The sequence below is a fragment of the Oryctolagus cuniculus genome, chromosome 12 (assembly GCF_051225735.1).
Source record: "Oryctolagus cuniculus isolate XC-2025 breed Fujian yellow rabbit chromosome 12, ASM5122573v1, whole genome shotgun sequence".
Lineage (NCBI taxonomy): Eukaryota > Metazoa > Chordata > Mammalia > Lagomorpha > Leporidae > Oryctolagus > Oryctolagus cuniculus.
In genome coordinates this window covers 73,384,564-73,407,585 of record NC_142878.1, presented here as the reverse complement: position 1 = coordinate 73,407,585, position 23,022 = coordinate 73,384,564, and the positions used below count along the sequence as shown (strand labels likewise).

General features: G+C 41.0%; 1 protein-coding gene across 1 annotated transcript in view; it reads right to left on the bottom strand.

The window, feature by feature from the left end:
* Nucleotides 1–23,022, bottom strand: part of USP8 (ubiquitin specific peptidase 8) — an 80,942-nt gene that overhangs the window by 13,620 nt on the left and 44,300 nt on the right. Inside the window, exons 7-11 of the mRNA XM_002717801.6 lie at nucleotides 20,442–20,586; nucleotides 15,937–16,099; nucleotides 12,475–12,619; nucleotides 11,967–12,190; nucleotides 4,721–5,305 (exon numbers count right to left, since the gene is read on the bottom strand). Of these exons, the coding sequence (XP_002717847.2) occupies nucleotides 4,721–5,305; nucleotides 11,967–12,190; nucleotides 12,475–12,619; nucleotides 15,937–16,099; nucleotides 20,442–20,586 (1,262 nt within the window). The remainder of the gene's footprint in view (nucleotides 1–4,720; nucleotides 5,306–11,966; nucleotides 12,191–12,474; nucleotides 12,620–15,936; nucleotides 16,100–20,441; nucleotides 20,587–23,022) is intronic.

Sequence of the window (23,022 nt, the reverse complement as noted above, 5' to 3'; positions counted from 1 at the left end):
ATTAAATTTTTCCATATACAAGCTACCTGGACCTTCAAAGAATCAAAAAGCCTTGCCTAGGCTACCCTTCACCATTTTTAACAACCAGTTCAAAGGCCAATAAAGCTTTATCTATTTTTCTCAAAGTCCATATAGTACTACAAGGAGGAGTGTGTGCACAAACCTGGAAGGATGGCCTTACACAGTGGTTCATAAGGAGGACCAGAGATCCAGACAAACAAGACAGGCTGTAAAATTATGTATCTTGGCCTATTCTATATCTACTACCTAAAGTCACGTGTGCTCCTAACATATCTATATCCGATTCTATATTTAGTCATTCCATAAGACACTGAAGCATTATATACATGTAAATACAGACCAGCATACTAAGGCACCAACCTCAATATAACTGGACAATTAACAGATGCTTCTACTTCTTTTCAGAAAAAATGATTAATAGAAAACAAAAAGAACTGCTAATAAGCCACCCAATTTTATCTTTATATTCACATCTATACATATTATGTTGTAGATCTGCCTTTCCCTCTCTCTTTCTCTCTGTAACTCTGACTTTGAAATAAATAATCTTAAAAAAAAACTTATCTTCAAAACAAAACACAGTGAATTCCAGTTGTAGTTATCTACCCAAAAGAGATGAAAACATATTTTTTAAAAAGATTTTACTTATTTATTTGAGAGGCAGAGTTACAGACAGAGAGAGGGAGACACAGAGAGAAAGGTCTTCCTTCCGCTGGTTCACTCCCCAGATGGTCGCAATGGCCAGAGCTGAGCTGATCCGAGCCAGGAGCTTCTTCTGAGTCTCCCACACAGGTGCAGGGGCCCAAGCACTTGGGCCATCTTCCACTGCTTTCCCAGGCCATAGCAGAGAACAGGATCAGAAGAGGGGCAGTGGGACTTGAACAGGCACCCATATGGGATGCTGGAGCTGGAGGCAGAGTCTTAGCCTACTGCGCCACAGTGGCCCCCCTACAATGTTTTTTGTTTAAAGATTTTATTTATTTTAGAGACAGAGAGAGAGAGAAAGGGAAAACATATTTTCACACAAAGATATTGAGGGTTCACAGCAGCATTATTCAAAATAGTCCTAAAGTAGAAAAAATCCAAATGCCAATCAACTGAAGAATAAATAAAAGACATCAGTCCATGCAATACAATACTACTTACCAATACATGCTACAACATACTCACACCCTTCAGCTACTGTGATAATACTGTTATAAACACAGGTACAGAAATCTGTCTTCAAGACTCTCCTTTAATTCTTTTGTGTATGTACCCAGAAGTAAAATTGCTGGATCAACTGGTAAGGCCTAAGTATTCTTTTTTAAGATTTATGTATTTATTTGAAAGAGAGAAAGAGGGACAGAGAGAGACACAGTTGTTATCTTCCATCTGCTGGTTTACTCCCCAAATGGCTGCCATAGCAGGGGCATGGCTGAGCCAAAGCCAGGAGCTTCATTTGGGTCGCCCATGCAGATACAGGGTCCTAAGCACTTGGGCCATCTTCCACTGCTTTCCCAGGCACATTAGCAGGAAGCTGGATCAGAAGTGGAGCAGCTATGACTTAAACTGGTGCCTGTATGGGATGCCAGCACCCCAGGTGGCAGCTTAATCTGCTACACGACAACACAGGTAATCTGGTGTAGTGGTTAAGCTGCTGTCTAGGACACCCACATCCCATGTCAGAATGCCTGGTTTGGGTCCTGGCAACCCTGTTTATCATCTAGCTTCCTGCTAATGTGTACCCTGAGAGGCAGCAAGTGATGGCTCAAGTACTTGGGTCCCTGCCACCCATGTGGGAGATCCAGATTGAGTTCTAGCCTCCTAGCTTCAGCCTGGCCCAATGCTTCCGTTGTGGGCATAAGGGAGTGAACCAACAGAAAGAAGATCTCTCTCCATCTGTCCCTGCCTTTCAAATAAAATGACAACAAATAATATTTTTAAGGATTTATTTATTTGAAAGAGTTACGGGGTGAGAGGGAGAGACAGAGGAATCTTCCATCCACTGGTTCACTCTCCAGATGGCACGATGGCCAGGCGAAGGCCAGGAGCTTCTTCCAGATCTCCCACATGGGTGGCAGGGACCTAAGTATTTGGGCCACTTTCTGCTGCTTTTTCCCAGGTCATTTTGCAAGGAGCTGAATTGGAAGTGGAGCAGCTTGGATAAAAACCCACTCATACAGGATGCTGGTGTCACAGGCGATGGCTTTGTATGCTATACCACAATGCTGGCCCCCAACAATTAAAAAAAAAAAAAAATGAATAGGCGCTCACAAGTTCTGATTATCCTGTATGTTAGAGAGTTCTGGGACAAGGGATCATTTCCCCAATTTTTGAGTGCTTAGAAGGCTTTTGCTCATGCTTTATTTTTGTAGTAGAAGTTACCAGTTAGTTGTTTCCTTGATAAGTGTGGCATTAATATGAATTATTAATTATGGTTATATGCCCGAACTGTGGCTTGAGAAATACAGAAATTCATGTTTTGTAAAGATATTTAACTTTTGATCACAAATCTTTTTTTTCTAAGATTTTATTTATTTATTTGAGAGGTAGAATTAGACAGTGAGAGGAAGAGACAGAGAGAAACGTCTCTTCCTTTTGTTGGTTTACTCCCCAAATGGCCACAACAGCTGGAGCTGTGCTGATCTGAAGCTGGGAGCCAGGAGCTTCTTCCTGGTCTCCCAAGTAGATGCAGGGGCCCAAGGACTTGGGCCATCTTCTACTGCTTTCCCAGGCCATAGCAGAGAGCTGGATTGGAAGAGGAGCAGCCGGGGCTAGAACCGGTGCCCATATGGGAAGCTGGCGCCGCAGGCGGAGGATTAACCTACTGTGCCATGGCACCGGCCCCCACAAATCATCTTTATACCACCAAAAAATGTTTCTTCCATTTCTATCTAACTTCTATCATGAAAACCTATTTATTATTAAAAAGCAAAAAGCATTGGTAGCTGCATACTGGAGAAAAAAGAAAAGCGTATTTTTAGACTGTAGAACAAGAAAATATGAAATACGTTTTTAAAATTATGAGAATCTGTTTTTGGTGTGCAGCCAAGGGCAGAAAAAGACAGCATTAACTGGATTACTGCCAACATTATTTGGTAAAGAAACAAAATGGGGGCTGGCGCCGTGGCATAGTAGATAAAGCCCACCTGCAGTACCGGCATCCCAAATGGGCACCGGTTTGAGACCTGGCTACTCCACTTTCAATCCAGCTCTCTGCTATGGCCTGAGAAAGCAGTACAAGATGGCCAAGTCCTTGGGCCCCTGCAACCACGTGGGAGACCCAGAAGAAGCTCCTGGCTCCTGGCTGTGGATCGGCCCAGCTCCAGTCATTGCAGCCATCTAGGGAGTGAACCAGCGGATAGAAGACCTCTCTCTCTCTGCCTCTACCTCTGTATCTCTGCCTTTCAAATAAATAAGTAAATTTTAAAAATAAACAAAAAATAAAGACTCAACCAAAAAGAAAAAATCACTGTACACAAATGTGAATGTTAGAGCAGTCAGATGCCATTGATCTTAAACATTTTAAGCAGACACGCATGCTACAAATATTGTGATCTGACTCCTCCATACCGAGAGGAAGGTTTTATTTCACTCTAGTCTTTTGTTAATAATACATCAAATGTAAAAAAGAATGTGGTCATTTACCTCAATTACTAAACATAGATTGTATTTACAAACAGCAATTCAAACCTGTCAGTTCATAAATGCATGTTACTGGTCTCAAAGGAGAGTTGGTAAGCAAATGTGGACAGATCAGTGCAACACCCCTAGATACCTACTCATAATATTTCACTATTTATGGAAAGCCTCTGGTGTTTTTTACATTTAAAATACTTTATTAGCAATAATTATACATATTTATAGGTTACACCATGATTTTTTTTTTTTTTTGGACAGGCAGAGTTAGACAATGAGAGAGACAGACAAAGAGAAAGGTCTTCCTTTTTCGGTTGGTTCACCCCCAAGTGGCTGCTTCGGCCGGCGCACTGCGCTGATCCGAAGCCAGGAGCCAGGTGCTTCCTCCTGGTCTCCCATGCAGGTGTAGGGCCCAAGGACCTGGGCCATCCTCCACTGCACTCCCAGGCCACAGCAGAGAGCTGGACTGGAAGAGGGGCAACCGGGACAGAATCCAGCGCCCCAACTGGGACCAGAACCCAGGGTGCTGGCGCCGCAGGCGGAGGATTAGCTTAGTGAGCTGCGGCACCAGCCACACTATGATATTTTAACACATGTATACAGTGTTACGGTAATCCATATTTCCCCTTCTTTGACATTATTTTGTGACTGGAGGCTTAGAGTTTCTCTCTTGTCTTTGTTCACACAATATATATGCTAGCTTATTATGAACCTCTGCCTCCCCACTATGCTGTGTAACATTCGGAACTTACTCCTTTGATCTGACTCCGATTTGGTTCCCACATTCAAACTCACTCTATTCCCCACAACCCTCCCAGCCTCTAGTAATCACCACTCTATGTTCAGATTGAGTTTTCTGTTTTTCGTTTGGCTCCCATATATGAGGGGGAACATGTGGTATTTGTCTGTGTTCTCCAATTGCATCCACTTTGCTATAAAAGACAGGTGAATGCATAAAGAAAATGTGACACAATGGAGTACTATTCAACCACAAAAACAGAGTAAAAGGCTGGTGTTCTCTTGTTATACACATCTGACTTCACTAAGTTGGCAGTTTCTACTGTTTGTTTCTGCTTACCTTGCCTGCACTTGAATCTCCTGTCACAGATGCTGGGGGCAAATCTCCTGTCGACTTCTTTTGCACTTCTGGAGTTGTGCACCTCTTCCCCCTGTCTTCCACAGATTTCTTGGCATCGGAAGTCTCATGTTCACTTTTACTTTGTCTTTTTATCCCTGTTACGTCTTTGCTCCTCTTTACTGAGGTGTCTTTATCTTCCTTCTTGGCCTGTTCACCTTCTCTTTTCTCCATTTCTTCTTTTGCTTTTTGTTGGGTTTCTGTGATTTCATTTTCTTCAGTTTCTTGTTTCTTTCTGGCTTTCTGCTCTTGTTCCTCCCTCTTCAGTTTTTCTTTCTGTTCTTCTTGCTGCTTTTCTCGAAGTTCTTTTTCTTGCTTGCTTTTCTCCATTAGAAAAGCAGCTTCTGCATGAATACGAGCCTTTTCTTCATCTGTTAACATGGCAGACGCAGGGGGAAAGACTGGCTTGGTGGAACGATCAGGAACAACTTTTCCACTCTGAGGAGATTGTTGCTCATGGTCTGTTTTTTCATTTTTTATTCTATGATCTTCAGGCAATTTGACTGCAGGTTTTTTAGTACGATCAACCTAAAGAAACAAAATCAGAGCAAACACACTTTTGTCAAAGTTCAAGGTAGTAACCCCAAATTCCTGAAATCCAATTATAATAGAAGAACTGTTGTCACACGAAGACAACACCTGCCAGATGTCTATTTGTAAATTACCCAATGTAAGGATTTCTCGTAAGGTAGCGCTCAAATGGGAGATCGCCAAACACCATGGGTACTCCATCTTAATTCAACACTTTCATTCACCATCATTTGTTCATGTACAGGTGGAAGAGCTAGTAATGTCTTTATTTTAAAATAAAAAATCTAGACGCAGGCATGCCTAGATTTCAGTTCTATTTCTACAAACCCAATTGCCTATTCACTATCTCCAGAGGAATGCCACACATGTATCTCAAATCTAGTGTGATCAGAACTGAATTTTTGAGTTCCTCCCATAAACATGATCTTTATATAGGTAACTACTTCCCAAATAGTTGCACAGATCAGAAAATGCACAGTTCCAGGGTATGTTCTTCCCATACTGCCATCTGATGACTTTCCTCCTTGTATCAGGGCACTTCAGAAACTTCATAAAAAAATGGATTTATCTAAGGGTAAGTTTATTTGGGGTTTGCATAGTGTTTTCTTTTTCTTTCTTTAATTTTTTAGAAGAATGAGACTTTAATCAGTTTTAAGTGGAGGTTTTTGTTTGTTTGTTTGTTTTTTTGACAGGCAGAATGGACAGTGAGAGAGAGAGAAAGGTCTTCCTTTTCCGTTGGTTCACCCCACAATGGCTGCTTCGGCGATGCACTGCGGCCGGCGCATCGCGCTGATCTGAAGCCAGGAGCCAGGTGCTTCTCCTGGTCTCCCATGGGGTGCAGGGCCCAAGGACTTGGGCCATCCTCCACTGCACTCCCTGGCCACAGCAGAGAGCTGGCCTGGAAGAGGGGCAACTGGGACAGAATGCGGCGCCCCGACTGGGACTAGAACCTGGTATGCCGGCGCTGCAAGGAGGAGAATTAGCCTAGTGAGCCGCGGCGCCAGCCAAGTGGAGTTTATAACACTAAGAGATGAGGGGTTGTTAAACACAATAGTGTTTTCATAATTGCATTTCCTATGATTTTCTTGAAGTACTCTTGTTTGTCTATCTCCACTAACACCAGCTCAGACCATGCCACCAACCTCTTTCAGCAACACTGCAGTTTCTAATGAGATGCCCATCTTTTCTCTTGTTCTCTTCTAAACTATTTCTCCACATTTTATCCAGAAAACTATTTTTAACCAATTTGATCATGTTCCTGAGCCCTGCTTAAAACCTTTGACACCCACTAAGATTACATCTAAAATCTCTACAAAGTCCCTTAACTTGGCCTACTTCTGTTCTTATTTATTACTGTTCTATAGACAAGCCACATGTGCCCTTTTTTTGGGGGCGGGGGGTTCAATGATGCCACACTCTTTCCCAACTTTACATATGCTGTTTATATAGATGATGTTCACTACACCATCAGGTCTTGGCTGATATCTCCCTCAGAAAATGACTTCTCTGAAGCCTAAACTAGCCAATCCCCCCAACATATGCTCTCATAATTCCTATTCCTTGCCCTCCTAGCATTATTAGAATATTAATTAGTAACCATAATTACTTGTTTGAAATTGCCCTTTCTAGGACCAGCACTGTGGTGCAGCAAGTTAAGCCGCTGCCTGCAACACCCGCATCCCTTGAGTGTCTGTCTGAGCCCTGACTGCTCCATTTCCAATTCAGCTCCCTACTAATGTGCCTGGGAAAGCAGCAGAGGATGGCCCAAGTGCTTGGGGCTCCTGCATCCATGTGGAAGACTAGGATGAAGCTCCTGGCTCCAGCCTTCTGCCTGGCCCAGCCCCAGCCCTTATGGCCATTTGGGAAGTAAACCAGCAGATGAAAGATCTCTGTTGCTTCCTCTGTGTAACTCTGCCTTTCAAATAAATATATAAATCCTTCTAATTAAAAAAAAAAAAAAAGCAGCTTTTTTCCCTCCTAGAATGTAAGCTCTAAAAAGAATAGAAACTGTGCCTGACATAGTCAATAAACGTGATGCTGAGGAAATAAACAAAATATTCCATCACTTTTCATAGGAGATAAAATACTAGTTTCCTTTAAGTTAAAATAAAAAATCTGGATTTAATGAGTTAAATGTTTATCATCTCAATTTAATAGCATATATTCACTCCATCCCATAGAGAAGTGACCTAAAATCATTTCTTGATAATACAGTACACTGAAGCAAAAATGAGAACTTAGAAGAACATCTGCAAAAAACAATCTATGTAGTGATATTACAAAATGAATTTTGCAGGCTGGCGTTGTGGCGTAGGAAGTGAAGTCACCGCCTGCAATGCCAGCATCCCATATGGGCACTGGTTCAAGACCCAACTGCTCCATTTCCGATCCAGCTCCCTGTTAATGCACCTAGGAAAGCAACAGAGAACGGCCCAAGTGCTTGGGCCCCTACGCCCAGCTGGGATTCCTTCTTGGCCTGTTCACCTTCTCTGACTTCTGGCTTCAGTCTGGCCTCCCAGCTGTTGTGGCCATCTGGGGAGTGAATCAGCAAATGAAACTCTCTCTTTCAAATAAATAAATAATCTTTTTAAAAAATGATTTTTGTATTTTTCCACTAGATAGCAAAGTTAAGGAAAAAAAATTCTTTCCTTTGCCTTTTCTCTTAAAAAAAAAGCAAACCTATTCCTTTTTCCTTATGTATTTGAGAATGAAGTAAGGACCACTGTGAAAATGAGATTAATAATAAAAAGTAGAGCAGGAACCAAAATAAATGTTTACATTCAAATATTGGTTGCCCAATCCATTTTCCCCAATCTTAAAAGCAGAGTTATGGGACCAGTGCTATGGTGTAATGGGCTAAGATTCCACCTGTAGCGCCAGAATCCCATATGGGCGCTGGTTCAGGTCCCGGCTGCTCCTCTTCTGATCCAGCTTTCTGCTATTGCCTGGGAAGGTAGTAGAAGATGGACCAAGTGCTTGGGGCCTTGCACCCATGTGGAAGACCCAGAAAAACTTCCTGGCTTCGAAGTGGCCCAACTCCAGCCACTGCAGCCATTTGGGGAATGAACCAGCAAACCAGCAGATGGAAGACCTTTCTCTCTCTCTCTCTCTCTCTCTCTGTAACTCTACTGCTCAAATAAATTAAAAAAAAAAAAAAGCTTGAAAAAATAGCATAGTTACTTTCTTTTTTTTTTATTTTTTGACAGGCAGAGTGGACAGTGAGAGAGAGAGACACACAGAGAAAGGTCTTCCTTTGCCGTTGGTTCACCCTCCAATGGCCGCTGTGGCCGGCGCGCTGCAGCCGGTGCACCGCACTGATCCAATGGCAGGAGCCAGGTGCTTCTCCTGGTCTCCCATGGGGTGCAGGGCCCAAGTACTTGGGCCATCCTCCACTGCACTCCCTGGCATCAGCAGAGAGCTGGCCTGGAAGAGGGGCAACCAGGACAGAATCCGGCGCCCCGACCAGGACTAGAACCTGGTGTGCCAGTGCTGCAAGGCAGAGGATTAGCCTAGTGAGCCCAGCATAGCTACTTTTAAGTTTAAAACTCTTTATTAGTTTGGCTGGCATTGTCACATAGTGAGTAAAGCCGCTGCCTGAAGCACCAGCATCCCATGCGGGCGCTGGTTTGTGTCCCTGCTAATGCACCTGGGAAAGCAGCGGAGGATGGCCCAAGTCTCTAGGCCCCTGCACCCACACTGCAGACCAGAAGAAGCTCCTGACTCTTGGCTTCTTACTGGCCCAGCTTCGGCTGTTGTGGCCATTTGAGCAGTGAACCAGAGAATGGAAGATCTCTCTCTCTCTCTCTGTAACTCTGCCTTTCTGAGTAAATAAATCTTAAAAAAAAATTCTTTATTCATTTCCTTGTGTCTACAGGACAAAATTAAAATTTGATCCAAATCTCTCTTGATGCCTCTTATCTATCTTTCCAACCTTACCCACTGTCAGTCACTCTCCTCTCCAAGAGAACTGCACCGACACATATCGAAAGATGATCAGTAGGGATGGGTATTTGGCACAACAATAAATATGCTGTTTGGGTTGCCCATATTCTACATGGCAGTAGCTGGGTTCAAGTCCCAGCTCTGCTCCCAATTCCAGCTGTCTGCTAACGTACACCCCAGGAGGCATCAGGGGATGGTTCAAGTAGTTGGGTTGCTGACACCCACATGAAAGACCTGGATTGAATTTCTAGCTCCCAGCTTTAGGCCAGGCCACCTCTGGCTCTTACAGGCATTTGGAAAGTGACCCAGGGAATGGAGATCTCTGTCTCTCACTCTCTCTGTGTCTGCCTTTCAAATAAATAGATAAAAATCAAAAACAAACTGATCACCACTATCAGAACATGCTCTATGCCTTATCTCATACAATTTTTTGTCTCTTCCACCCACAAATCCTACTGAACTCTTAAAGCCCGGATTAAAAAAAATCACCAACTCCATGAAGACCTCCCAGATTCTCTTTGCTAGAAATGTTCTCCTTGCTCTGTGTTCTAGTGAACAGCAGGAAAAATGAAATGTTCTGCATTATGCTGTGGTTGATTTTGTACAGGACTTCCTTCCTAAACATCAGACAACATCCATGTCTTATTCATATTTATAAACCTTCAGATGGAATAACCTCAAAATGTGTCTGACAAATTGTACATATTTCAGAAAGACATGTTGAGATACAACAAGGATTAGGGTTCAAATGTATTAAGCTGAAATGTAATACAGCAATGTAAATTTTTTAAAAAGCTTATACTGGGGCCAGCACTGTGGTAAAGTGAGTAAAGACACTGCCTACAGTGCTGGAATCCCATATGGGAGCAAGTTTAAGTCCTGGCTGCTCCAAATCTGATCCAGCTTCCTGTTAATGCACCTGGGAAAGCAGTGGAAGATGTTTCAAGTGCTTAGGCCCCTGCACCCATGTGGGAGACTTGGAAGAAACTCCTGGCTCCTGGCTTTGGACTGGCTCAGCTGGCTGCTTGCAGCCATTTGGGGAGTGAACTAGTGGATGGAAGATCTCTCTCTCTCTCCCTCTATGCCTTTCAAATAAATAAATCTTTAAAAAAAACTTATATTAAAAGATTTTTTAAAATGAAGAAATGAATTACATCATTTTATTAAAAAAGTACCAAATTTTCTGTTCACAGCCTGTTCCACAAATCAAATGTCACCCACTTTAAATGTGAAATACTGTTTAAATATACTTAGGCAAAAAATTAAAAATGTATTATAAAACATTTTATTGGGGAATACAAAGGGAGTGTTAGTTAATCTTTCTTTAAATAAAATCTAATGAAGAGGAAAAAAGCTGCACTTTTTAAATTGTAATCTCTTGGTTATTTAAAGGTTTAAAATAATTAACATGTACTCCTGTTATATATGTGTGTCACACTCTAAGGAAATGGAACTACATATTGTGTTAAAAACCAAAATATTGGGGCCAACACTGTAGTAGTGGGTAAAGCCGCTGCATGCGACACCAACATCCCAGATGGGCACAGGTTCTAGTATTGGTTGCCACCTTTCCCATCCAGCTCCCTGATGATGTGCCTGGGAAAGGAGTGGAAGATGGCCCAAGTATTTAGGTCCCTGCCACCCAGAAGAAGCTCCTAGTTGCTGGTTTTGGCCTGGCCCAGCCCTGGCCATTGCAGCCATTTGGGGAGTAAACCAGCAGAAGGAAGATTTCTCTTGCCTTCTCTCTGTAGCTCTTTCAAATAAATATAAATAAAATCTTAAACTATTAACATTATACCTCTCTCATATGTAAGCCAAACCATTTGGAAAAACATAGTAAGCCCTCTGTACCCATGGTTTTCACATCTAAGGATTCAACCAATGGTGTATCAAAAATAAAAGAAAAGAAAAAAGTGTGTCTATGCTGAAAAAATACCGACTTTTTATTTGTCATTCTATAAGCAATATGGCATAACAGCATTTACAATATGTTAGGTATTATATATAATCTGTAGATGGTTCAAAGTATACAGGTGTATGTGTGTGGATTATACACATTTTTGCATCAGGAACTTGAACATCTGTGGATTTTGTTAGCTTTGGGAGGGTGGGGGATGGGGTCCAAGTGGTGACTGCATTCTATGAATTTTTCATTGTGGTTAATAACAAATCTTTTATTGGTAGTAATTGGACCACTAGCTGGACTTGAAATTCTTTGAGTTATCTATTCTAATATAGTTGTGGCAACAGGGCTGAATTACCATGAAAATTTTTTATAACAGAAAAGTTATCAAGGGGTAGGTATTGTGGTCCAGCAGGTTGAGCCACATCTCATGTCAGAGTGCCTGTTCAAGCCCCAGCTCCTCTGCTTCTGATCCAGCTCCCTGCTAATGCATGTGGGAAGCAGGGAATGATGGCCAAAGTACTCGAGTTCCTGCCACTCACGGGGGAGACCTGGATAGTGTTCCTGCATGGGTTTCAGTTAGGACCCCACACTGGCTATTGGGGCCATATCGGGAGTGAACTAGTAGATGGAAGATCTATGTCACTCTGCCTTTCAAACAAATATAAATCTTAAAAAACAAAGTACCAAAACAAATTCATCTGACATTTTTCTTTCTAGGATATGAGAAGTTTTTATACCATACATATTTAACATAATATTGAAACGAAAGAAGAATAAAACTAAAATAAAATTGAAAAATCAGAAACATACCTGTGGAATATTCTTTGTAATAGGCACTGGCTGAATTATGGGTGAAACATCCGCTTTGGAAGCAGCAACTGGTTCACCTGGAGTTGATATATGCAGTGGTCCCATTCTTCCATCTTGATCATTTATCAATTCTATACTCTCATCTACTTCTACAGGAGGAGGTGGGATCTCGGCAGTAACTTTAGAAGGAACTGGTTCTTCCAGTGAAGGGTAAGTAAAATCCACTAAAATCCCAAAAGAATAGTAACTTTTAAGAATAGCAAACCACAGACATTGTTTAACATTTCCCATGTTTGTTATGTGACAGTTAATGCAAACTAAATGAATGATAATCACAACAGTTTCAAAGAAAATGTTCTTACAGGCTATGGACATCTTGTATTTTTATGCCTAATAACAAGTTGCTATTTAATAGGACAAATGCACATACAACCAAGAAATATTACACTAAAAATGAAAAAGATCTATTTTTTACTGAAGCAAATTTAAACAGTTTTCACATACATACATGAAATAGACACCTCTTCATTCTTGCCTCGTGGGGGTGGAGTGACTTTAGCATTTGTTGTATACTGTGGATAGCAAAGAAGCCAGTTTTCATAGCCTCCCTCCAAAACCAAAGGTTCATTGCGCAGGACAGTTTTACTTTCCCACTATAAAATAAGGAAATAGTAATTTAATATGGCAGCAATCTCAACAGCTAAAAACACAAAAAACTTGAACTGTAAAATCACTCTCTTGAAGGCAAGATTTATATTTTAAAAGATGAAAGAATGAGAATTGATTTCAAAATTCAACATTTAGTTGAGACCAGGTTTTTAAAATCCACAATTTATTACCTTAGAAGAAAAATTAGAACATAAATAAACCAATATAAAATAAATTACCCATAACCTCACCACCTCGAGATGTCACTTTAACATTTTGGAGTTTTTCCTTACAGGCAGTTCTCTACACAGATGAATGTTTAACTTTACTTTTAGAAAACAATGAAGCTTTATGATGCTGCTTTTCTTTTATATAAACAACTCTTATTAATTAGGTATATATCATCATTTGTGGTAACTAGGTAATGTTCCATTTTATACACACATATGTAGACACATCAAAATTAAATCACTGAACACTTTTCCCCAACTTGATTATATGCAATACTGAGATAAACACCAAAGGTCCTTCACATGCATACAACCAATCACGTTCCTCATGGAAAACTTCCAGAAGTTTAGGTGCTAAGCCAATGCACATGAACATTTTAAGGTTTTCAATATATACTGCTTATTTTTGAAATGATCACTTAAAATATATTTTTATGTATTTCTTTAAGACAATTTCCTAGAAGAAACATTCCTGGTTTAAATGTTTGGTAGAGAAGGTCAAATTGTCCTTCATAAATGCTATACCAAATTTATACACTTAACCAACATATATGAGAATGTCCACTTTAAATCTTTATAAAGTTTTTACCAAACTAGTGGACATAAAACATTATCTTGTTTTAATTAGCATTTACTTATTAATGCAACTGAACACCTTTTCGTAAGTTCATCAGCCATTTATATTGGTCTCTCATAAGACTTATTTTAAAAATGATTCATTTATTTGAAAGGCAGACTTAGAGAGAGAAACTGAGAGACACCAAAAGAGATCTTCCATCTGCTGGTTTATTCCCCAAATGGCCACAACAGCTGGGGCTGGGCCAGGCCGAAACTAGTAGCCTGGAACACTATCCAGGTATCCCACATGGGTGGCAGGTGCCCACGCACTTGGGCCATCTTCTATCACTTTCCCAGGCACATTAGCAGGGAGCTGGATCAGAAGTAGAGCAACCCAGCACTCAAACCAGTGTACACACAGAATTTCAGCATTGCAGGTAGTGGTTATACCCATCACACCACAATGTCAGCCCCCAGATAAAATAAGCTTATGCTCTGCTCATTAATCTACAGATATAATTGCTATTGTTTTAGTAAATGGTGAATGCACTCTATTAGGGCAAACAGATTTTTGTCAGATGTGTCACAAGCATTTTTTTTGATTTTTATTTTCTTGATTTGTTTTTTAAACACAGTTAAATGTATCAACTTTCCTTATGGGATCTTGATTTGGGATCAAAATTTGAAATACAAATGCTTTCTTCTAGTAGTTCACTGTTTCAGTCTATACATTCATATCTTTGATCCATTTGGGATCTCATTTGGTCTAAACTTAAATAAGGTAGGGATCTATTTTCTGTTGCTTTTTGGCTAGCCAGCTGTGCCAAAACCATTCTTTTCAAACCATCTTTTCTTTTTTTTTTTTTTTTTTTTTTTTTTGACAGGCAGAGTGGACAGTGAGAGAGAGACAGAGAGAGAAAGGTCTTCCTTTGCCGCTGGTTCACCCTCCAATGGCCGCCGCTGCAGCCGGCGCACCGCGCTGATCCTGGCAGGAGCCAGGAGCCAGGTGCTTTTCCTGGTCTCCCATGGGGTGCAGGGCCCAAGCACCTGGGCCATCCTCCACTGCACTCCCTGGCCATAGCAGAGAGCTGGCCTGGAAGAGGGGCAACCGGGACAGAATCCGGCGCCCCAACCGGGACTAGAACCCGGTTTGCCGGCGCCGCAAGGTGGAGGATTAGCCTATTGAGCCACGGCGCCGGCTCCTTTTCTTTGCTGATTTGTTATGTCACCTTTACTATATCTTAGGCTGAACTTTATAAAATTAATACTTCTATAGGTCAAAGCCAGCTGAATATGGACAGTTTCATGACATAGACCCATATTTGTGTATATTTCTGGATTTTCTATTTTAAAGCATAAATTGTTTTGAGATTTTAAGATGGTCTCACTAGAGAACAACGTTCTTATCAACTGATCCTTTACTGTGTTTTATGTTTATCATCATTCAATGCTGTCACTAACAATACAATAAATTAAACAGCACATTTTAAAAATTCTGTTGATCAGTAAAAATTGCACTCATTTTAATTTGTATTTATCTGATATCAGTGATGCTGAACGTTTTTTATGGTTACATCCATTTGCATTTCCTCTTCTGTTCATTCTGTCTATGTTCAGTTACTTTATTATCTTTTTTTTTTTTTTTTTTTTTTTTATTATTTTTTTTTTTCAAAAGGTCTTCCTTCCGTTGGTTCATCCCCCAAATCGCCGCTACGGCCAGAGCTACACAGATCCGAAGCCAGGTGCTTCCTCCTAGTTTCCCATGCGGGTGCAGGGCCCAAGCACTTGGGCCATCCTCCACTGCCTTCCCGGGCCACAGCAGAGAGCTGGACTGGAAGAGGAGCATCCGGGACTAGAACCTGGCGCCCAGATGGGATGCCAGTGCTGCAAGGCGGAGGATTAACCAAGTGAGCCACAGCACCGGCCCCGACTTTATTATTTTATCTTAATTATTTTTCTTAGTTATTTGTAAAAGTTCTTTGGATGCCAGGTGTTTTAAGCCACTGTCATATTTGTTGCAAATATTTTTATGCCTTCTGTCTTCTGATCTTCTGATATTTTTTCACATTTAAGATTTTATTTTATTAAGTCAAATGTATCAATCTTTTTTTCCTGGGTGACTTCTTCCTTTTCCTTTACATTTTATAGTTTAATTTTTAAAAAGATTCAGATAAATTATATTTCTGAAAATTCTAATATATTTTACATAGACCAGTTTATCTGGTGATTTAAAATTTTAATTTTAAAAAATTCTGTAATCACAGCATGATTTATCTTTTGGTTCTTAAGATAAACAACTAGTAAACATGTCTTTTTTTTTTATTTTTTTTTGGTTTGCAGAAATTATCCCAATAGCATCCAAATAGCTGTCTTTCAAAAGGTTTCATGTCACTGCTGTCACAACAGCTCTTCATGATTCCATGGTCAGCGCACACAAGTTTCAGGATCTGTGCTTCTCCAAATGTGTCAACATGCCTTTCTAACAATCAGAGAAGGCTTGCAATTATAGCAAACTAAGAAGGAAACTTGCTAACCTTGAAAAGTGCATCTTTCAGACTCCGTAGAGTTGTTCCAAGTTGTAAATCTTTTGCAGAACTAAACCAGTCAAGAAGTACCACATATTCCACATTCCCCCTCTTCTTCCATGTGTCTTTAGAATCATCTGGGAGGTTTGCTTCAATCCAACTAGCAGTGACTCTGAAATGTATTAACATTTGTATTGGGGCAAAAATCAACGAACGGTCCTAATATACTACTGTAAGACACTAAGTTTTGTTCTAAAGTTTATACCATTTCATAGCAAACTTTAAGTAGATTGCTTTCTAAGGTCGCACTATATATTAAAATACTGAACAGCCTAATTTTTAACCCCTTCACTATTGCATAATGTTGGATTATGAATTCAGTAATTATAGACTAAACAAGTAGACTCAATTCCATTCTGCTTTAAAAAGAGGGGGCAAAACTGAGAAGAGACAGTCATCTGAGCATCTCTGCCACATGTAAACAACTGCAGGAGTAGCTGTGTAAGGTTCTTGTTTCAGCTCTCTTACACCTCTACAGACAATAGTTAATCAAATAGCAAAATATCTGTTTAACACATACAGTGTTTACTATATGCCCGCCAGGCACTATTCTGTTTTATTTTCATTGAATTCTCATAACGATCCTATAAGGTGGAAATTATTATCCCATTTTTATAGATGGGGATGAGGTAACTAAGAAACTTGCCCAAGATTACAGCTGTTAAATGAGACCAGAATTAAAACTGAGGCGATTTGGCTCATGCCCATGCTCATAGCTACTTTGCTAAGATGCCTTGTATATCATTAATTGTGGGAAACATCAGTGTTAAAAGTGCACTGTTCGCTTCATCTTTTGCTCACATAAAAGCTAAAGTCCTTACAATGGCCTGGACTGTCTCCCTCTGCCCCATACAATTCTGTTACCTCAGTGTCCTCATCTCCACCTACTTGTTCCCTATCTCTGCTCTAGCCACTAATGTCCTTGTTATTCTTGGTTTATCCAGGTGTGCTCCTGCCTAGGGGCCTCTGCTCATGTTGTCCCCTGTCTGGAACCCAGACACTGCATCATTTATTTCTCTTACTGTTTCAAGATTTGCTAATGGGTTCTCTGTAAGGCCTCCCTAAATTGAGGTTTTAAGACCCACTCAATACACACACACACACACACACACTTGACATTCTCATCTCCACAGCATTTATCAACATCAGATATGTTACACATTTTAAGCTTTTATTGTCTGTCTTACCTGTCCCACCTCCCTATTAAAATAAAAGCTCCAGGAAGGCCACACATTTTGTCTATTCAACAGTTCAGCTAAGCACATAGCAACAGAACTCAGTAAATATGAGGGTACTTCAAAGAGTTTGTGGAAAACAGAATTAAAGATGTTTATTTTGGCACAAGAATTTTTGAAATCCATGCATAGTTTTTTCACAATATGAACTTTCTGAAGACCCCTCTTATGTGGTGTTTGGAAAAATTTACGCAAAACATTATCTTTATTCCATTTCCACAAACTCTTTGAACTACTCTTGCATTTGCTGAATCACTGGATGAAGAATACTAATTCCGTCCTCCCGCAGGTAAGGAATGCCATGTTATTCCTAGCAAAGCACTTAGAATTTGGTAGGTATTTCAATACTTAACTCAGGATAGTGCAGGCTGAGCAGGACTGCTAAAATATCCACAAGTGAAACTAAATGGTTTGGAGTATAACAATTAAAAAAAAAAATCCTATTCCTATATAATAATGTTGGCTATTGTACCTTCTAGGAAGTAAAGAAATAAAAAATATTGTATCTTAACACTCTGTCCCATATATTCAAATCAGATGGATGTCTGGTCAATAAAGGAGGAGGAAAAAATTAAATGTGATGTTTTTAGAACCATTTCCAACTCACTGAAATACTGTTTTCAGGATTAGTATTTTATAGGACACACACTGGGAAACAGGATCAACCTCTTGTTATCATCACTGTAATTTGCTGAAACTGTGCTTTACTTGATATATTATTTAATACTTTGTTTAATGATTCAAGTGAAAGTGATCTTCTATCTAAATTACAAAACCAGCATCATATCCAATAAGTACAAGGCAAGTCTAAAAACAAATAGACAAGTAAATTGTGCTATATTCACACAATAAAAGAGGTAACAATGAGAATGAACAAACTGCAACTACACACAAAATGAAGACGGTACCCACATACACAAAGTGGAATAAAAGGAGCCACTCATATACGTAATGTATAACTCTCCATTTATATAAGGTTCAAAACCAGACAAAAGAAACATAACCTTTTAGAAGCTGGGGTTTCCTTGAATGGGTAGAAACTCAGAGGAGACATACTAACGAGTTCTAAAGTTACTCTACTGCTCTATTTTTTGGTCTAGATGCTGGTTAAATGGGTGCATTCAGTTTACAAAAGCTCACTAGGCTAAATAACTATGAAAAGAATGCTTCTCTATATACTATTTTGCATTAAATTTTTAAAATAGTGTAATCACTATCAGCTAGCCATAGATATGAGTAGTGTTGCCTACACAGAGTTTTGGGACCGGTTCTCAGATAAGAAAGGGAAAATAGCAAGTATCAGAAAAGATAAACTAGCACCAAACTTAAAAGTCTTAATCAATTCAGAAGGCTTGGGACAAAAATCACTGTTTTATAATCTTAACCTAGGATTATCTTAAATTTCACAGTAGTACCGATTAGACCATCCAAAAGACTATAACTTCCTTTGTCTTTTCCAGTCTTGGGGGTATGTCCACATTTGCCTGATTAGACTAAGCACCGTAATTTCCTTTTCAATAGCATATTAAAAAGTACTCTATTCTTCAAGTCAAAAATCTTTTTTTTTTTTTTTTTTTTTGACAGGCAGAGTGGACAGTGAGAGAGACAGACAGAGAGAGAGGTCTTCCTTTGCCATTGGTTCACCCTCCAATGGCCGCTGTGGCTGGCGCACTGCGGCCGGCGCATTGCGGCCGGCGCACCGCGCTGATCTGAAGCCAGAAGCCAGGTGCTTATCCTGGTCTCCCGTGGGGTGCAGGGCCCAAGGACTTGGGCCATCCTCCACTGCATGCCGGGGCCACAGCAGAGAGCTGGCCTGGAAGAGGGGCAACCAGGACAGAATCCGGCGCCCCGATCGGGACTAGAACCCAGTGTGCCGACGGCGCAAGGCGGAGGATTAGCCTACTGAGCCGCGGCGCCGGCCCAGGTCAAAAATCTTGTCAAGTATCTGCAGTACGCCAAAATTATGCAGATTTTATTACCTAATTTTAAAAACATATACTTCTAGGCCAGCGCCATGGCTCACTAGGCTAATCCTCCACCTTGTGGCGCCGGCACACCGGGTTCTAGTCCCGGTCGGGGTGCCGGATTCTGTCCTGGTTGCCCCTCTTCTAGGCCAGCTCTCTTCTGTGGCCAGGGAGTGCAGTGGAGGATGGCCCAAGTACTTGGGCCCTGCACCCCATGGGAGACCAGGAGAAGTACCTGGCTCCTGCCATTGGATCAGCGTGGTGCTCCGGCCGCAGCGCGTCAGCCACGGCGGCCATTGGAGGGTGAACCAACGGCAAAAGGAAGACCTTTCTCTCTGTCTCTCTCTCTCACTGTCCACTCTGCCTGTCAAAAAAAATATATATATATATATACACTTCTAGTATTTTTTAAGCTAGCCCTAGAATGGACCATAGCTTTTAACTGACCCAATCTCATAAACTAAGATCTCAAGAGGCAATAGGATTTACATGAGAACACTTGATCTAGCAAAAACAATCCTGGATCTGGAGATTTCACTCTGCCTCCATGTCATGATGATTCCTAATGCCCCATATTCAAATTGTGCTATAGGTTAAATGTCATCTTACCAAAAGAAAATGAAAAAAATCGAGCCTTTACTAGTGTGAAGCACTGTGCTAAGTGTGTGTAGTATATATAAAATTTCTCACTGAAACCTCCATGAGACAGGTACTATTATTGTCTCCATTTTATAGATGGAAACATGGGCTTAGAGAGGTTACAGCACTAGCATAGAAATAATGCAGCTAATAATTGACAGTTATTTGATACAGTCTGACTTCAGAGCCTGTACTCTTTAATGATTTAGCTATACTTATTAAAAAAAAAAGTATTTGTACATTTTCCCCCCACAGATGTATGAGGAATTTCTGTATGTAAAACAATTCAGTTAGCTCACAATTTGGGGTAGATTTGGTACATATGAATCACATGCTTAAAAGTAGAAAAAGGAGAAAGCAGTTAAACACACAAAGGCAACTTCATTTCTCTCCTAGTAAGAATGAGACTATAAATACCATAGCTACTGGAACAAACAGCCAACTGGAATGTCCCTGACATTACCTTTCAGAAAAGGCAGGGCATGTCACTAAGAATCAAAGAACGAATGAGAAAGTCAACAGGAAAAGACCACTTTGTCATATTTACCTTAGATTTTAAATAGTAACATTTACTACTATCCACAGTTTACCATTTTATCTAAACACAATGACCCACCCTGGACTGATGGCTTCTTCAGGAACACTGAGAGAATTTGAAATACAGGAATCCTGATAATCCTGCATTCTTCGAGCATCCATTACAATCAAGCTGATGTTTTTATCCATCATCATTGCATACAGTTCCTTTGCCGTGATTGATCCTTGGAATTCAGAGAGACAGAGTAAGTAACAAGAAAACAACTGGTTCCACATGCTACACCATATCACTAAACACAGGGCAAAGGTAGCTTTGTCTAAAAGACAAAGTATATTAGGGTATCAAGTACTTAATATCTCATGATACCATTTATCTTTTTTTCAAAAAAAGGTTTTATTTGAATGGCAGAATAAGAGCGAGGGAGAGGGAGAAGTAGGGGAAGAGAGAGAGAAAGAGAGAAAAGGAGGGAGGGAGAGAGAAACATATCTCCCATCTACTGGAAAACTCCCCAAATGGCTACAGTGATCGGAGCTAGGCCGATCCTAAGCCAGGAGGCAGGAGCTGCTTCTGGGTCTCCCTCATTGGTGCAGGGGCCCAAGCACTTGGGCTGTCTTCTGCTGCCTTCCCAGGCCATAGCAGAGAGCTAGATGGGAATGCAGCAGCCAGGATGCAAAACGGCGCTCACATGGGATGCCAGCGTTGCAGGCAGCAGGTTTACCCGCTATGCCACAATGCTGGCCTACCATTTTTCTTCTAAACATTAAATACTGGGCCGGTGCCGTGGCGCAGTAGGTTAATCCTCCGCCTGCGGCGCCGGCATCCCTTATGGGCACTGGTTCTAGTCCCGGCTGCTCCACTTCCACTCCAGCTCTCTGCTATGGCCTGGGAAAGCAGTGGCAGATGGCCCAAGAATTTGGGCCCCTGCACCCTCATGGGAGACATGGAAGAAACTCCTGGCTTCAGATCGGCACAGCTCCGGCCGCTGCAGCCACCTGGGGAATGAACCAGCACTCGTCTCTCCCTCTGTTAATCTAAAAAAAAAAAAAAAAAAAAAAAAAAAAAAAAAAAAAAAAAAAAATTAAATATAATTTGTTTTTAACAGGTATCAAAAAATCAGTGTTATTTATAAAAATTGAAATATCAAACCTGGGAGGGGGCAGTGTTGTGACATACAAGGCTAAGCAACCACTTGCAATGCCAGCTTTCCATCTTGGGTGCTGGTTCAAGTGCAAGTAGCTCTCTCTCGATCCAGCTTCCTGCTAACACAGGGAAGGCAGTAGTAGACGGCCCCTTGGGTCCCTGCAACCTGTGGGAGACCAGGATGGAGTTCTTGGCTCCTGGCTTCAGCCTTGCCCAGATCTGCCTGTTGCAGACATGGAATGAATCATTGGACAGAATGCTCTCACTTCTCTGTCCCTCTTTGTCACTCTGCCTTTCAAACAAATGTATCTTTTTAATAAAATTTAAAAATATCAAAATTTGCTGTTGAGATTACAACTGCATTTGTTGCTGGCACTGTATTGATATAAAATAATTAATATCTATCTTATCAACATATTATTCTATTTTTAAAATTAAGACATTAGAAAAATGCTCACTAGAGAAATATCTACAGTCTAAAAATTTTCAAAAGGTTCTACAAGGGTACTTCAGAAAGTTCATGAAAAATGAAATTAAAAGATATATTTTTGGGGGTGGCTCTGTGGCATAGCAGGTTAAGCTGCCGCCTGTAGCACCAGCATCCCATATGGGCACTGGTTCGAGTCCCGGCTGCTCCTCTTCCGATCCAGCTCTCTGCTATGGCCTGGGAAAGCGGCAGAAGATGGCCCATGTGTTTGGGCCGCTGCACCCACATGGGAGACCGGAAGAAGCTCCAGGCTCCTGGCTTCGGATTGGCACAGCTCTGGCCATTGCAGCCATCTGGGAAGTGAACCAGCGGATGGAAGACCTCTCTCTCTTTCTGCCTCTCCTTCTGTGTAACTCTTTCAAATAAATAAATAAATCTTTAAAAGAAAAAAAAAGATATACTTTGGTGGGGCCGGTGCTGTGGCGTAGCAGGTAATGCCACTGCCTGCAGTGGCATCCCTATGGGCACTGGTTCAAGTCCCAGATGCTCTACTTTCAATCCAGCTCTCTGCTATGGTCTGGGAAAGCAGTAGGAGATGGCCCAAGTCCTTGGGCCCCTGTGTCCTCATGGGAGATTCAGAAGAAGCTCCTGGCTCCCGGCTTTGGACTGGCCCAGCTCCAGCTGTTGCGGCCATCTGGAGAGTGAACCAGCAGATGGAAGACCTCTCTCTCCCTCTCTGCCTCTGCCTCGCTCTGTAACTCTTTCAAACAAATAAATCAATCTTAAAAAAAAAGAAAAACTGATGCAAAAAAATTTGAAATCCACACATAGAATTTTATGATGCATATTTTCCATGAACTTTTTAAGGACTTCCTACCAATACTGATTTTAATTTTTTTCCACCAAAATAAACGTATCTTTCAATTTTGCTTTCCATGAACTTTCTGAAGTACCTTGGAAATTCTTCTTAAAAAGTTTCTGATGGGATTTATGGGGGCCATTTGAAAAATACTTAGACTTCCAAGTATTCCTAGAGTAACAAACCAAAAAGCTCATTATCTGAGTTCCACATCAGGGGCTGACAAACCACAG